This window comes from Epinephelus fuscoguttatus, linkage group LG3 (genome assembly GCF_011397635.1).
Source record: "Epinephelus fuscoguttatus linkage group LG3, E.fuscoguttatus.final_Chr_v1".
Classification (NCBI taxonomy): domain Eukaryota; kingdom Metazoa; phylum Chordata; class Actinopteri; order Perciformes; family Serranidae; genus Epinephelus; species Epinephelus fuscoguttatus.
Window position 1 is genome coordinate 30,235,135 of NC_064754.1, and position 17,841 is coordinate 30,252,975.

Sequence of the window (17,841 nt, forward strand, 5' to 3'; positions counted from 1 at the left end):
GGTTGTGTATGAGTGCCATGGCTGTTGAGGTTGTTTCTCTTCTCAGACTAGAATATGTCTTTACGCAGAATCACCGTCTTTTGGAAGTTGTGCTTCTCTTGGTGGCGACTTCTTTCTGATGCGTCGTGTCACTTTGACGGTCGTTTTACGCTTTTTGGACCTGCCGGAGCTGCGACCCCTCGATGAGGGGGGTCTTTTGGACGGTCTTTTTCTGATCACCATCAACCCGTTTCCTTCCTGTCGTCTCGATACAGCGCTTCTGGCAATGTTGGACGCCATATCCCCTACAATGTTTACAGCCGCGTTTTTTAAATGTGGCTTGGCGATGCTGAATCCTTTTTAAATAACGGTACAGCCATTCTAAGCAAGCCTCAAATATGCCGCCTAAACCGTTACCGTATTGTGTACTTGAACCTATAAATCCAGGTAATTCGCCACCGCTTGGTTCATGTAATATGTCATATATCGGGCATCGTCACGCACATATGGTGTGTAGGCCATTTCTCAGGTCTAGAAATACTGCTTCACAGGTCTAAAGTGTAGTTTAACAATCACTTTTCCGTGCGTGAATGGTATATACTGGTTTTGATCGTTTTTAACGATATCTCGATATCGCCAATGACAGATTTGGAGAGCGATGTATAGTGTGGCTTGTCATATGTCAGAGTGGGCATCGACCTACCTCCGGCGTTATATTTATACATCGGAGGAGCGCGTACGTGGCTGTCTCACTAGCTGATAATCAACAATATCGCTGTAAACGTATATATTATAAACTCCCCCAAAAATATCTGCGGGGTGAGGAGAGGCGTAGATTTTCTTAAAAATAGGGGTCGCCGGTATCTCAAACGGCTCACCGGGCTTAAAACCCAATATTTCGGCCAGTTTCCCGCGGAACGTCACCTTATATCCTTCTCCTCCCGAAAAATGAACGTGATTTGTAATGTTGTTATATTGAAGACCTAAGCGCGATGTTATCGGGTTACCGATGCATTTAGCATTAAATTCTTTTAGTATTCTGGGAATGGAGTCGTAAAACCCGGCAAACAGTGTTATAGTGGCTGTCTGGTTGGTTTTACTATCGTATATAATGCGTCCGCGTCAGAAGCAGGAACGCGTTGACCACACCTAGGGTACTGAAGTTCAATAACCCCACCTATGCGGTTCGCTCAGAACAATCGGTTTGCTAATTTTGTTCGGTAGCGCCATATCTTGTTATTAGGATACACGTGTAGCGATGCATTACTCGGTAACGTGACATAAAATCCGTTCTTGTTCTCCATCTTCTTGATGTTGTTGGGACGTGCGACAATTCCAAAGTGGCTGTGTAAACAGGTAACATCCCGTGATATATATATATATATATATATATATATCACACGTCAACGATGTCCTTTTCAGAGACCCACGAGTTAAATTTCTCAGGCCACCCCAACCATTTCACAAGCGCCATCTTTTTCCGGCCTATAGTTTTTCTGGATATTATTTTCTCTATTTTAAACACCTTGTTTTTGTCAATGATTACCGGCTGTAGCTCAGGCTCGTAAAATGTGCCTTTACCTCTTCACCCGAGCAATCTGATATTCTATACACAGGCTGGTCGCGGGCTATGCGCCTAGTTATTGTAAAAAACTCGTCTGTATATGTTTGTTCATAACCTTTTCTAAACACACCGCGGAGTTTTGATATTCTCACAGTGTCCCCTACATTATATTTGAACGATACGATCTTCTGCGGTTTCTTCTTCTTCTTCTTCTCCTTGTACAGCGTGTTAAAGACGAGCTTCTCGTTGTCTTTGTTTACATCGGATGGGGTCATCTTTATCGATCTGTGGTGAGACTTGTTGTAAGCGTTGACGAGGTCCTGGACGACATCAACATATCTACGCCGAATTAACAGGCGTTAGATATCTCCACATGCGGGTCTTAAATGTTCTGTTGAAACGTTCAACCGTGCTAGCCTTAGTCTCGTTTGAGGTAGAGAAATGTTTAATTTTATACACCTCCATTAGATGTTGAAACTGTTTGTTATAAAACTCTGTCCCCTGATCGGTTTGGAGTTTTACAGGTATGCGCCTTCGTTCAAAATGTCTTCAAACACCTTTGCAACAGATGCACCGGTCTTGTTTTTAAGACACCTAACCCATGCATATTTAGAAAATACATCGATACATGTCAGCAGGTAGCACACACTGTCATTTTCTGCTGAATATTCACTCATGTCCACCAGATCGGCCTGGAACTGTTTGTCAATACGCTAACCAACACCCTATTTCTAGGAAGTGTACAGCTGCTTTAGCGTGGAGGGTATACACATCTTGCCCCTGTAAGTAACGCTTACTTCAGGCATCCCCGAGCCTCCCAGTGCATTTTCTAACAGCATCGCAAAGTTTTGTACACCTCCAAGACCCCCTGGGTGTGCGGGGTCGTGGTAAATCTTGTCTAGCGTGCGCTCCATATTCAGTCAACAACACAAGTGGCCAAGATGAGGTCGACACACCGTCTTTTATTTATTTATTTATGGTTTTTCAACATGTTTAGGTATTTTACACACCGTCACATCTCTGTCTATCATGTGTCGCACTAGGTGCTGAACTGCATCACAAACATCTAATGGTACACCATTTTTAATCATCAAAACACACATCACAAAGAAATGCACAAAGACAAATAACATGGCGTGTTGCAAACGCCTCAGACTCATTACAGTTTGTGAAATATGCCGTTACCACATCTTTAACCGCTGATGAACTGTGTGCTGCCGCACACACTGTATCATTCCAATTTTTAACACTTGTCCTTATAACGTTTAAATGGTTGTTGAATGTAACACATTCGCGAGGACACCGTCACGGTAATTACCCGTGCAGAAGTGATGTCAGTCTGTTCACGGCATGGCGTCTTTCCACGTGAAAAGATATGTGGCTAATGTGATCCCAAAGAACAACATCATTTTTTCTGCGGTAAATATTACAAATCTGTCGATATGCAGCAGCAGCACTTGGTCCACACGGTGAAGGTCTTGCGTAAAGCGGTCTCGTGCTTGTGGTCCTCCTCCGTCTCCATTTCCTCTTTGGCAGATGGTCCGTCACATCCGGGTCTGAGATAGTGTCTCAGAGTCTCGGCCGCTCCTAAAAGCCTGTCTTGTGAGAAAGCCCCCGGTGATATCTGCGCAAACAGGTAATGCAGAGCTTTTCCTAGAGACGGGTTGAACACAGAGTCCAGGATCTGGTCAAAATACATACATCTGATCTGATCAAAATCATACAAGCAAGAGTGTCGACGCTGACTCGGGTGGTTGATTTTACACCCGTTGCAGAGAGCTCTTGTTTTTTCCAGCCCTGCGTGATACTGGCGTGATAGAAAGTCTTTGATCGTGTCCACGTCGTCTTTTGTCAGGGACCGTGTCGAGACATGTCCCTTCTCCTCCTCCTCCTCCTTCTTCTCCTTCTTCTTCTTCACATGCAGCGCCTCAAGCGGCTTCATATGAGGTGTCCAGGGTTCCACACCACCGCAATCGTTTTCCCAACACCCTCTAGTATCATCGTCGTCATGGGTGCTGATCAAGACACTGCCTGTAAAAACAACAGAAAAACAACATTAAAATCATATACAGCGTTTATCATAATTTAAAAAAGACAAAAATACAAAAGTTATGCTAACCTAGGCTTTATCAGTAGTCGATGTGTCTGATGATTTGCGGCACAGGAAGGAAGGTGACTACCCGCGCATTAGTCTGCGCATCATCGAAAGAAGACGTTTTCTAACACTCTGGTAAGAAGAGAGGATCCTGTCTCTTCTGATGCCCTTGTCAACCGTCAAACAATTTCTGCAGAGATCTCCAGTCACACCACTGAATAAAGAAAACAGTTTTAAACCACTCGTCACGCTCTTGAAGCGTAAGAGGGTAGGGTTGTTGTCCCCACGCGTCGCGACCTCTGCTCGCGATCACAGATTCTCGATCTTTGCACACACTGAGAAAAATAAAGTCCTCCCGCCGTTTGTTAAAACGATCCGTCTCAATGCGGTACATCTCGGGGCCCGTTTTGCTGACCCACTGCGACATAAATACTCTCTGAAACCAGGTTGGTCTAGGTCAGGGCAGACCTCAGACCAAAACAATTTCCAATCGCTATGCATCAAACTGACCGACCATGTTTCAACGCCTGGAACCACACTGCGACCGGTGGCGCACTGAGTGTGACAACAGAGTCCTGATATTTAACATTGTAAACATACCCATTAACACCCTCCAGCTCTAGCTCAAATTCACGATTCTCCGACGTAACGAGCCCACTTCCTACCGTCTCCTTTTCTTGTAAGGGCCCGAGCATCCACAACTGTCGCGGGTCATCAGACATACCTGGGCGCCGCTTGACCCGATGCCGCTGTTGCTGGTGCAGGAAGACATGGTTGCAGAAACGTCTTGCAGAATACAGGCGATCGTTGAAGAAAAATCAGAGCTCGTCCACGTAGCCGCGTCCGAGAAGTTGAGGATGTCCTGTTAAGAAAATCCCTTGTATATATATGCACCACACATCCGTCCGCATGGAGAGGCTTTGATTAGCCAGCCAGGAGCGCTATGTTTAACCAATGAGAGACGGATTTCATATGACGGTGTGTGTGTGTGTGTGTGTGACCCGGAAGGGGCGGAGTGTGGGGAGGGGCGTAGTGGGGGAGGGGCCGGAAGGGGCGGAGTGGGGGGGGGGGGGGGGCGAACCGGAAGGGGCGGAGTGTGGGGAGGGGCGGAGTGGGGGAGGAGCGTAGTGGGGGAGGGGCCGGAAGGGGGGGGGGGGGGGGGGCGTCACGGGCACGCACGCACGCACGTCTCACGTGCACGCGCATTTCACATGCACGCGCAAAGCTGGTCCCTATATACTACTAATTTGATTTAATAGCCACTGAATCATATGGAACCCTAATATGTGGTGGACATTTAAATGTACAACTTCAATCGAGACTAGATGCGACTAATCCACCCCAAAAGAAAAATCCAAATGCCACAATGGTCCAGTGGTTGCTTAAAGAACTAGGGATGATTGACGTTTGGAAGGAGCTTCATCCACTGAAGAAACTGTTTACTTGTTATTCATCACGTCATATGATTTTAGGTGAAACTCCCTCAATAAAACATTCGGGAATTAACAAAAGATCTGTCACAACTTTTTGAAAGTAATTATGGCCCCATTAACAAGGACATGAAACCTGACATTTCTAGATGGACACTTCTCCCATTACATATGAGTAATAGAATAGAAATAATTAATTAATTAATTGAATCTGTTACCATGGTTGCTCTATCTCTTCCAATCCCTGCCAATAGATATACCCCCAAAAAAATGTAATGAATTGGAAGGGATTTAGGGTTCATCTGGAACAGTAGGAGACCAAGGATAAGGTTCAAGACATTGCAGTTGACAAAAGAAAAGAGAGGGAGAGCTTTACCATGCTTACAAGATTATTATTATGCTGCACAACTGAAACCTTTAGTATATTGGTGTGAACCAAACTATGAATCTAAATGGAAGACTTTGGAAATTACTCAGATAGATATTCCGGTACAGACTGTACTAGGCAACAAAAGCCAGGCCGAAAGGAGCTTTGGTAACTGAACCAATGGACTTTATTTTTGCTATTAAGCTGTTGTATGAGGTTTTGAGGAAATTACAATAGCAGAAACTGGCAGGGATCTTGAGTTGGATTTAAACTGTGGGTCAGAAGAGGTATCACGTCTCTCTGTTCTCTACCTTATTACTGTATAATTCAAATGTATACTTAATGGGAGATACTAAAAAGTTAGTTTTGAGATTGTATGGAAGTATTCAAATTTCAAAGAATCATTCTACTAAACATATTAAACAAAAATAGGAGAAAGAATCGAACATACAAATATTAGGAGAGGGCTGGACAAAGATATGTGAGACACAGGCAGCTACTGCAGAGCTAGGGCTTTTGTTGGAGGCAATGTGGAACCTCACTAGCCAATCATTATCATAGGCATGCCCAAAAATACAACCATATTGGCAAGAAATTGCAGCTGATATTCATAAGATAATTGGGATGGTAGTCTACTCATTTGTCATGCTATACTTAGTAAAAGTACCTGAAACCTTCTCAAACAAAGATAAGTATTTATTAAAGATACTTTTGGCAAGTAACAGGAAACCCATAACTTGCAAATGGTTGCAAGCCGATCCTCCAACATTGGTTCAATGGCGGGGATTATAAACGAAATATACTGTTTGGACTTTTATTTTAAGACTTGAGATGTGACTTTGTACGTCTGAATGTAAGTGAAGCCTGCACTGGGATTTGAACTTGTAATACCCATGACAGCCTCATGATCTTTATTTCTTAAATAAAAAAAGAGTTACAGGAAAAAAGATTTGGTATGCAGAGCATGATCTGTAAAATTTTACTTCAGTGTTACTCATTTTTTATTCAAAATGCATGTAGTCAGTCAGGCAGCCATTTGATTTAGTGTGTTTGTATTAAATGTATTATCATGTAATGTATGCAGCCTAGTCACTACAGTCACTCTATTTAGATCAGTCAGTGTTTTAGCCGTGCTGCTGGCTCAATGTCAGCATGTCTGTTGGTCGCTCCAGCACTTTGGTCTACACTGACATATCTCAACTGTTGGATATAATGGAAAATAACAGAATAGAATAGAAAGAACTTAAGTCATCCCTGAAGGGAAATCCAACTGTCCAGCAACTCATAAAAAACAACAACCAAACTTCCCCCATCAACAACAACATAGTGGTATTAAAAAAGACATAAAATAAAATAAGTTAAAATAAGTGCATAAATAGTAATTAGAAATCAAATCAAAATTAAATTTAAATTGCTCATTCCACAGTCCAGTCCAGTTGTGGCTAATGTGATGTGTGTAAGTCTGTGTGTAATCTCTTAAACAGATTCTGCAATCTACATTGTAGAATCTGTCGGCAGCCCTGTGTGAAAGACGACTAGAGAGGGGGGGAGGGTGGGGCTTTGAGTCTGAACGATGCTGCGCTTTAGCCAATCACAATGGAGGGGGCGGGGCCGAGACGTGCGGGTGTCCCCAGTGCCGTAGAATATAACAGAAAATGTGTACCTACAGAAACAGCTCTGCGTCCATAGCAACAACTCCACCCAAAACGCCGTCTCGTCAACATGAAAAAAATTTTTTTTCCAGCGGATGTCTTAGTTACAACATGATTTAGCTAACTGGAGTAGTTTCATGTCGTATCCGACAACGGGAGGCTTTTAACAGATGACGTCCTGATGTTAGCTTTGCCAACTGTCCCTGTGATGGCCAGTGATGCTTTCTAGACATTGTGATTTCCCATAACTGAATAAATACCACACATAGCAACACAAAACTGCTTTGCTAGCTCAATCATGTTGTAACTAAGATATCCACTGGAAAAAATATTTTATTCACGGACCGTTTATTGAGTTATTACCTTATTTTCATACAGTCTATGGTTATTACAGACACCGCTAACGGCTAAGGTTAACAGCTAACGGTTAGCCCAGCTAATCTACGATAACCATGTTATTTACAAAACGTGCACACAGAAATAGTAACTTTGTTCAGTCATTGTGTTTATAGACTTAACAAACATCAGATTAGTCTACACGGTGATATAGTGACGTGAAAAATGTGATATATAGCTAAACTCTGCTGGTTTTCTACCCGAAGTATTTGTAAACAACACAGCGATTCCCTGGGGGCACCGCCAGAAGTGAAGGGCGTGAGGCCCCTGCACTTCCGTTAGTCGGCCGTGCCTCCAGAGGTAAAGGAAGGAAGGAATTTTTTTTTTTTTTTTTTTTTTTTTTTTTTACTGATGGATTTCCAGATTGGTGTGTGTGTGACTGGATTCAGGAGGTGTTAGACAGTCTTGTTGCTGTGGGAACGAAAGATCTCTGAAACGCTCTGTTGTGTAACGCAGTGAGATGAGCCGACTGCTGCAGCTGCTCCTCTGTCGCTCCAGGAGGCTGTGGAGAGAGTGTCTGCTATTGTCCATGATTGCTTTCAGTTTGTTCAATGTGCCCCTCTCCACCACAGTCCTTAATGGGTCCAATCTCCTGCAGGGCACTGAGCCAGCTTTTTTAACCTGTTTGTCTAATTGCTTGGTGTTTTTGTCTGTTAAGCTGCTTCTGCAGCACACTGCAGCGTAGAAAAGTGCACTGGCCACCACTGTGTGATAGAACATGGTCAACATCTCCACACGCACACACATCAAAGGACCACAGTGTCCGCAGGAAGAACAGGCAGCTCTGCCCCGTCCTGTAGAGGGCGTCAGTATTAGAGGACCAGTCCAGTTTATCATCCAGGAGGACCCCCAGATATTTGTTGGTGTGCACCACCTCAATGTCCCCCCCCCTCTATGGAGACTGGTTGATAGGGTGACCTCTTTCTTCTGAAATCCACCACCATCTCCTTGGTTTTGGCTGGGTTCAGGTGGAGACAGCACTTACTGCACTAGTCCCTGAGGGCATCCACAAGGACCCTGATCACTACTGATACAAATCACAATAGCTGTGTCGTCAGTAGTTTTTTATGTGGCAGGATTCTGAGTTGTACTTAAAGTCCGCTCTGTAGAGTGTGAACAGGTACAGTGCTAAAACAGTTCCCTGTGGAGCACCAGTGTTGCTCCTGACCATCCCAGAGACACAGCTTCCAAGCCTGACATACTGAGGCTGCGCTGTCAAGTAGTTTATTATCCAGGAGGTCAGGAAGTGATCTACTCCCGTCCCCTCCAACCAGTCTCTCAGTATGGGGGGCTGTGTAGTATTATACACACTTGAAAAGTCAAGGAAAAGGATCCTCACACAACATCCCGGCTCCTCAAGTAGGTGTATTATGTGTAGTAGTTTGTGTTGTGCTAATTAGCTAATGTTAGCACGGTGAACTGAGATGGTGAACACAAAAAGCATTATATCTACTAAGCATGCCTGTGTTAGCATGCTGATGTTAGAATTTAGCTGAAAGCACCACTGTACTTAAAGCATAGCCTCACAGAGCAGCTAGCATGACTGCATACTCTTAGTTTTGTAACATTGTCACCAGCAAAAACAAGACTGGAAACAAGGAAACACAGAATATCTAGACCCTTATTAACAGAATTAAAATTTAAAAGTAAAAAAAAAAAAAAAAAAAAAGTACTTTTTAAAATTTTTTTACTTTTATTCTAACCAATGTATATGCTGACACAAAATCTCAGATCTTAAAATGTACCCAAGAAATAGTATTTTACAAAGCTGCATCTTGAGGATGCATAGTCTCATAAAATTTGGCCTTGCACTCCTTGTTCTAAAGTTTGTTCTACTGCTTGAAAAAGCTAAATCTCTAGTTTAAAGCATTTGTTCTTCCAATTTTCGACACAGCACAGCAACAACTGTTGAACATTTGAATTGTTATTTGGCAAAAACTTTATAACATTTTTATTCTGCCACATAATATTTTTATTTTGTGTATTAAGTTGATATGTACGGAAGCCGAGAACAGCCATGTATTATTCTCTTTTTTTGTGCACTGTTATCTCATGATAATGACTTATTTCATTATCTCGATATAACAAAGATTGTTTTCTCGTGATAATGAATTAATTATTTCGTTATCTCGACATAACAAAGATTGTTTTCCTGTGATAATTGTCAAGTCTGATGATTGTGCGCTGGTTAATATGATCGTCCTGATTTCAGCCTACAAGAGCTGCCACTGGCTGGTCCAGGTGTCCCAGGGAGGTGAAAATGGGAGATCACATTATTGATCAATGCATCAGGATGTACTTCAATCAAGGTCTAACACAGGCAGAAATTGCATTGTGTCTTTCTGTTAGAGATGGCATTCAGATTAGTCCTCGTCATTTAAGGAGAAGACTAGCACGGTTACAACTTCACAGGCGACGGTTAAGTGATCCTACTGAAATTGTTAACTTCATTAGCAACCAGATAAGAGGACCGGGTCGTCTTCGTGGTAACTGAATGATGCACGAGAGGTGCAGATTGGCTGGACTGCGTCTTAATCGAGACATGGTCCAAAGATAATCCGATCGGATTTGGGAACTGAAAATGTCCATGTTAACAGGCTGCAACACTTCTTCTGAGAATATGAGACTGGTATTGTGCGTTTATCTCATCGACGGGAAATCACATCATCTGCCCGTGTTAGACCTTGATTGAAGTACATCCTGATGTGTTGATCAATAATGTGATCTGCCATTTTCACCTCCCTGGGACACCTGGACCAGCCAGTGGCAGCTCTTGTAGGCTGAAATCAGGACGATCACATTAACCAGCGTGCAATCATCAGACTTGACAATTATCACAGGAAAACAATCTTTGTTATATCGAGATAACGAGATAGTTATTTCGTTATCACGAGAAAACAATCTTTATTATGTCGAGATAACGAAATAATTAATTCGTTATCACAAGAAAACAATCTTTGTTATATCGAGATAACGGGATAATTAATTCGTTATCACGAGAAATCAATCTTTGTTATGTCGAGATAACGACATAGTTAATTCGTTATCACGAGAAAACAATCTTTGTTATGTCGAGATAACAAAACAATTAATTCGTTATCACGAGAAAACAATCTTTGTTATATTGAGATAAAGAAATAATAAGTCGTTATCACGAGATAACAGTGCACAAAAAAAGAGAATAATACATGGCTGTTCTCGGCTTCCGTAAATATGTTAGTAACATACTGCTCGCACATTAAAGCAGAGTTGTGTAGCACACAGTGTTAAAGCAGCTAAACATAAACATTAAAAAGTTACAATGTGATTTAAATATTAAAATAACATTATTTAAAAGATATGAATGTGTGTCTTCACAAGGGCCTTCAGGAAGCTCGGAGCTTGAGGGTTGTGGAAGCGTTACGGTAATCCCTTACACTCATTCATTCATTTGTTCCTTTATGTTTTGTTTCAAAAAGACACACCTGCACTTATCTGTAGAAATGATTGTCCTCTGCAGCAGGACTCCAGTGACTGGACTAAACTTGACCCTGAAGTGAACTGTACTGATGCTGACGAGGTTCCAACTTATAGGTAAAGATTACATCCTAAATACTGCGTCACAGCGAACTAGAACTACAGGAAACACTACTGCCTGGTTGTTGAAATTTTTCACAGAAGGAAAACAAAGCAATATTACACTAATAGTGTTAACCCTACATTTTGCACCAGTTAAAATCAAGGCAGACAATCCCTAAATTTACATTTACTCTGGTTTGTTCCTTCATGTACACGTACCCAAACTCACATTGTTTCATTCACATTTTAGCCTACAGTCTGAAGCAGGAAACTTTGAATGCAGTGTCTCTGGCGTGCGTTGGGTCTGTAAGGAAAAGGTCAGCTTTAAGTACCGGTTTTGCTCTTTGAGTGGACACATGGAGAAGATTGAAAGTATGCAGTACATGCCTGCAGGTCCCCTGATGGACATCACAGCCATTGCTGGAAAGTTGGATGTAGTGTACCTGCCACACTGGATCGCCATAGGTAAGTGGACATGAAGGAAATGATAAAATATACTAACTTTTTATTTCTGACAGCATGCGTACAAAAACTGATGCAACCCTTTTCCCTTCACTAACTGTATGTGCTCTTATTTTGTGCAGATGACAATCCTACAATATTAGACAAGTTTGCAGTCCTACACATAGATGACTGTGGAGATGTTGTGGAAAGAGTGTCTGAGGTCACATCGTCACATGTCAAGCTGTCTGAACCAGTTTTCTCTCTGAAATTGATCCTGGTGAAATATCTTGGCCTTTCGGTGGAAATACACTGTAAGGTGTTAATATACAAGGCCGACACACCATCCCTCAAACTCCACGTTTATCTGATCCCACCTGATCGTGCTCTGATACAGGTTATTTCAAATCTTATTGTCATCAATACCAATAATAATCTGTTATATAATAGCACCATGAATAAATAAAAAACAACAACACAACAACAGAGATGTTTTTCTGTTTGTTTGTTTCTATAAACAGGAATTGGAGAGAACTTTGTCACGTGATGGATACAAAAGAATCCATGAGCCACATCCAGTGAAGCCCCTGAAAATGCATGAGTGGTTCACCCTAACAGCAGATTTGGACGGCACAAAAATTCACCCTGAAGTATGTATTGAACTGCTTTAAAATGTTTGGAGTGCATTGTGTTTGAGTACAATGGAACAGCAACAGCACTGATTTTTCATATTTTAAACTAGAAAATGTGACCAAATGATCCAGCTTTACTTTACCACTCCACTTATGCAGACACAAGTTGTGTGGCACTGTAGGCATTTTAATTAGATGTATCATCAAATCCTCACTGCAGCTGAGGTTCTTGAATACCAAAAAAAACCTTACCGGAACACTGACATTATCATCATGAAAATATGTTTTCAGTAATATCTGCCAGAAAATATTACTTGATTTACCTAAGAGAGACTTTATATTAGAGCTTTGTCTTCTATATATGTCTGTATGTACACTGAACAAAAATTTAACACAACACTTATTTTTGCTTCCATTTTTCACAAATTTAAAGATCTAAGATTTTTTTTATGCAGTCAATAGATGTATTTCTCTGAAATTTGGGTCGCAAATTTGGTAAAATCCATGTTAGTGAGAACTTCTCCTTTTCCCAGATAATCCATCCACCTGACAGGTGTAGCATAACAAGATGCTGATTATACAGCATCATTACTACACAGGTGTTCCTTACAATGGTCACAGTAAAAGCCCACTCTCTAAAATGTGTAGTTTTGTGACAACATGTTCCTCATGCAGTACGACACATCTCCTTCACGTAGAGGTCATCAGATTGTTGATTGTGACCTGTGTAATGTTGACCCACTCCTCTTCAATAGCTGTGTGAAGTTGCTGGGTATTAGCTGGAATTGAATGGGTAGTCATACACTGATTCTGAGCCTCCCAGACTTGCTCAATGGGTGACATCTGGTGAGAACATGCAAGAACAGCACTGGCTGACTTTCTTGCAGTCAGCATGCCAATGGCCGCTCCCTCAAAACTTGTGCCATCTGTGGCATTGTGATGTGTGAGTAAACTGAACACTTTAGAGTGACCTTTTATTTTGACCATTCTAAGGTACACCTGTGTAGTAATGATTCTGTATAATCAGCATCTTGTTATGCCACACCTGTCAGGAGGATGGATTATCCGGGAAAAGTTCTCACTAACATGTATTTTAACAAATTTGCGACCAACAGTCGCACCACTACCACCACAATTTCTTTTGCAAACATGAAAATGAAAAAAAGAAATATGTGATGGTGCACTCTTGGTCAAAGTTTAACTTCTTTCCCATATTTTTTTTTTTTCCCACAGGCATTAATGCTCACATATGAAAGCACAGAACCGAATTTCTTCAAAGTGTTGTGTACTAAAAATCCAGACACAAACTTTGCGCTTGAGCTCAAACAAAAAAATGAGCTTCAACCAGTGTGGACCTGTGAGATTCAAAAAGGTCAGTTTTATATAATACCACACTAACTTGCCTGTGTACCACTTTCATTCCTATACACTGTCTTTCTGCCTGTTCGCTGTGCTTCTCAAAGAGATACACACACCTTCAAAAAAAGCTAAGGCAGGGCCAACTCAGCATCTTCTATTAGTGCTACAGTTAGAGTAAGAAAGCCATGCCTCCAAAAATAAGTTTTGGGGTTGGGGAAAAATCTGATAATTAATAAATCTAATTCTTCAAAGTCACATAAATGTCCTTAAAGAGCTGAAATTTGAAATTTGAATGGTGTTTGTGGCTCAAGGCATGCAGGAGGAGTAGACAACCAAAAAATGTACAGAAGAATGATAATAAGGCTGGGTATAATAAAGTCCAGTAAGATACTGTAGCTGCTGGTGCCAGTCCAGTTTTGTGTTTATGCATCCATTCTCTTCTTGGTGTACATTGTAATGACATTTTTCCTTAATGTGGAGACACCACCAGGATCTTGCTGGCTTTGGGTAAAAAACAAAAAGAGGAAATGAAGAGCTCCTTCTTTAGTGTCAGTATGGGCTCACAACATTAGGCTGGTTCCTTCATGAGGTTATTTGTGCCTTAGATCATAAACCAAAAGTCTTACTCTATTTACTCCTACATATGTCCCATCTGTTGGGTGCTACGTGACATCCTGCACATTTGTGTACCAAGATTACTTTACTGAAAATATCTCATTAACTTGACGTAAAAACAAATTGTCAGAGAACTAAACAACTCCTTCTGGTAAACAAGTGGCAAACCATTCCAGTGAGGTCACCAACTATCTTGTTCAAAGGTGGCTGCACCCTGCTGAAATACAGTCTTTTCTTATGGCAAAGCTAGGTGGATATCAAGTCTGTTTGTGGTGTCATATCTTAACATAAATCCTAAGGTAAAATCAAACGAACCACAGTCATATTGTTCAGTGTTACACCTCCTCTTTAAAGCCACTGAATGAGTGGCCTCTTATTCGCTGTGAACATGAAGCCACTACACCATTAAAATAATTTATGCAGCAGCAGTATTGATCCCAGATGTCTAAAAGATCTTAATAGAAACTTGAAGTATGATTAGTTATTCAATTAACCATGTGTGGTTTAGAATAAATATTATCTACAGCTTAAAATCATTGCAAAATACGTATAAATTTGGCCTGTTTCACAGAGAAGTACATCCTGTTGAATTGAAATCACTGAGATGAGGGTCATGTTACCTGTAAGAAGTGTAAACACTAAAAGACAATTATAATTAAGTTATCAAAGGAGTTGAGGTGTCATCTAAGGGGTTAAATCTGTGTGTATGCGCATGTATGCGTGTCTTAGTATGCGTGTATGCATATAAATGTTTATCATACATTATTATTTTCAAATATTAAATGATGATTAAAATGTTACCTCTGTTTAAATTTTTGAAAACAAAAAAGCAACTGGGCCAGCTACTTGGTGTAGTATTCTGGTACTTTGATCAGCCTGCTGTAGTATTTTTGTCATTAATGCATAGAGTCTGAAACAAATGCATTATTATGCAACTGTCATTTTATGTTGTGCAGCTGCCGTATCATCAGCAGGACCATGTGACAGTGCAACAGCAAGTGGTAGGTACAGAGCAAAAATGATTAAGGAACTTAATAGCATAAAAACATGCAAGTTTTAATGCTTCCTAAAATTATATTTGTCTGAAATACGGATAAAATATCTTGTTCAAAATACATTATTCTTGGTTGATTCTGGAAATTTAGGACTGCACATTGAATCAACCTAATTTATGCCTTATGTAAATATATCTCTACAGTGTCTGGATGTCAGTGTTTAAAAAGTAGTGTTTGTTTTTTTACTAGTCAGCAATGCAATGTCAGCATTGTTTGTATTTTCATTAGGTTTATATCTTAAACCAGTTTTTGTAATTGAACATTGTGTATGTGCCTTTTTTTGCAGCTGAACAATCCTCCGAGCCTGGTCCAAGTTACAGTGAGCTGTTTTCTTTTTTCTGAATGTGAAACACTACAGCAAAGCTGTTTTTAAACCAACTTCTAATTTCTAATTTTACTTTCAACTTAATCCCTCTGCGCAGTATGTATCACCTGAACATTTCTTACTGTAGCCTGGTGTTGTAAGTTTTACTAGTAAGTGTTAAGCTAAAATAATTTGCCTTAGTTCATCCTAGATGCTCATCTGAAATGACAGAAATTTTGCCTTTCAGGCATTAATTCACTGAGTGACTCAAAAACAGGCAGGTAACAAGGGGATAAGTTTAGCTCAAAACCAGGAGGATCAAGTTGTGGATAAATTAAGTTAAAAAAGTCCCTTCTTTAAGCCATATTTGTATTTTTACACAGAACCAAACAACAGCGGCATCATGTAGCTCCAGTGTGTGATTTTAGACTGCATGCTGGCATCGTGGAACCAAAAGAGGTGTGACATATAACACAACAGCGTTGGCCTCTAGTGTGACATATAATATATGTCAGTACTACTTTCTGAACAATAACAATAGCATAACATAGCAATAATAATAATAATTTACCATCCTTGTTATATGTAAGGTAAGGAGCTCACGGACCTTATTGTTTTCCCAACGTGGACATTTTTAGATGCTGTTCTTCTTCTCTGAGTTAGCTACTAACTGCTACCACCTACATTTTAAATCTCTCAGTGGTGGGTTGCGCACGTAACACTTTGTCAAAATGTCACACCCATCAGGCCAATGATTCCATCCTGTCTGCTGTCCTGATAATACAGATGTTGCCTTGGCACTGTTACCACCTCGGATACCGTCTTAAAAGCGATACAACTCAAAGATCCAAAGATCTTTGACTGAGTGCAAACACAGACTGGAAAGAGAACACGAACCGGACAAGTTTCATTTTGGCTTTTCATCAAATTACTCAGAATTAATTAGCGATGCTGAAATAACCTGTTGCCAGCAACGCCGGACATTATGTGATAAACCTCTTTGTATAGTTTATCTTTATGAATCAAGAGAGTCTGATGCAAAATATTCATGGTCAGATTTTTAATCTGTCACTCATGTAACATATTTTTTTTCCTTTGTCCTCAGAGAATCACCAGGTGAGTGATCTCACATGCCTTAAGTTTGATGGTTCTCACACAACTGATGCTGCAGTCAATGAGCTTCTCAGCAACAATATTATCCACCAATACATGTTGTTATAGTTAAATGACGTAGTTAAATCATATCCCTTTGTTTATTCACTTTGAATTTATCAGAGAGCAGCAATCACAGCAGAGGGAAAGAAGCTTTTGAATACGCTGTATGAGTTGAGAAATGAAGAGTTCAAAGCTTTCAAGTGGCACCTCCAATGCATCACAGAGTGCCAACGGGAGAACAGCGACAGGGTCGACGTGGTTACATTGATGCTGCAGTCCTACACCCAAGAAGAGTCTGTGAAGGTGGCCAAAGTTATTTTAGAAGAACTTCACAGGAATGATCTAGTGCAGCTGTTGTCAGACACCAGCTTAGGATCAGAATGTAAGTTGAAAAAAACAGTAGTTGCATATTCAGTGGCCCCATTTTATACTTAAACTATAGATCAGAAACTTTGTGTGCAGAGTCGCTCTTCATTGAAAATACATGTTGACAGAATTTGTTTATTCTAAGTACAGGACATGATTGTATTATGTAGATGTAGTTATCATGTTCAAAACTAATGTTTGCTGTATTCCTCACAGAGAGTAAGTGACTTAGTTAAAGACGTTGTCCATAGTAACAGTTCAATCAGGAGAGACAGGTAAATAAAGTAATGATAATTGTGGATTACAGATTACAGGTGTACAGATTATCATATAATATGTGATGATTAAGATGTGACAGAACAGACTTTGGCGATTAGACTCTACAGGAAGATTTTGTAATCGCGGGGCGTCTGCCCTGAGCAGCAGCAAAATGAATCCCTCTATGAAGTCGACACTGGTGGTGGTGTCGGCTGGTGACTCCCCACCTCAAAAAATCCAAACTATCCCATTAACAGATACTGTTGATGAATGCAGCAATGATTCATCTTCCGTACCTAAAAAGGGCTTTACCCGTGTGCCTACATGTTCTGGTAAACATGGTTGCTCTTACCCTAATTTAATTTTCATTCAATGTGTTGCAGCTGCAGGATCATCAGCTTTTGCATCTGGTGTGGATACCACGGAGGGAGGTAGGTGCCCAAGATTTTGTACAGATATCAGATATTGCATCTAGCATCACCCTGAGGTTGACATTTTGTGTTTTTTTGTTTTTTTGGATGGATGTTCCCCTCAGGCTCTGGTTCAGCAGCAGAAGCTGAAGAAGGTGAGGACGCCTTTTTCTCAGCCCTGCTTTTTTATTCTGATAGAAGAATC

General features: G+C 40.8%; 2 protein-coding genes across 3 annotated transcripts in view; both read left to right on the forward strand.

The window, feature by feature from the left end:
* Positions 1-17,841, forward strand: part of lg3h19orf53 (linkage group 3 C19orf53 homolog) — a 56,752-nt gene that overhangs the window by 37,315 nt on the left and 1,596 nt on the right. The window lies entirely within an intron of this gene.
* Positions 1-17,841, forward strand: part of LOC125883944 (uncharacterized) — a 51,894-nt gene that overhangs the window by 32,457 nt on the left and 1,596 nt on the right. The window contains exons 18-28 of one of the 2 annotated variants that reach the window (XR_007448617.1): positions 10,844-10,887; positions 10,983-11,056; positions 11,292-11,506; positions 11,626-11,879; positions 12,004-12,132; positions 13,348-13,486; positions 15,045-15,089; positions 15,430-15,462; positions 16,553-16,984; positions 17,610-17,657; positions 17,762-17,791. Coding sequence is in view for 1 of the 2 variants with exons in the window: in XM_049568610.1 (XP_049424567.1) it covers positions 10,844-10,887; positions 10,983-11,056; positions 11,292-11,506; positions 11,626-11,879; positions 12,004-12,132; positions 13,348-13,486; positions 15,045-15,089; positions 15,430-15,462; positions 17,610-17,657; positions 17,762-17,791 (1,011 nt within the window). In the remaining variant the exon portion in view is untranslated. The remainder of the gene's footprint in view (positions 1-10,843; positions 10,888-10,982; positions 11,057-11,291; positions 11,507-11,625; positions 11,880-12,003; positions 12,133-13,347; positions 13,487-15,044; positions 15,090-15,429; positions 15,463-16,552; positions 16,985-17,609; positions 17,658-17,761; positions 17,792-17,841) is intronic. The other variant, XM_049568610.1, reaches the window with a different exon arrangement.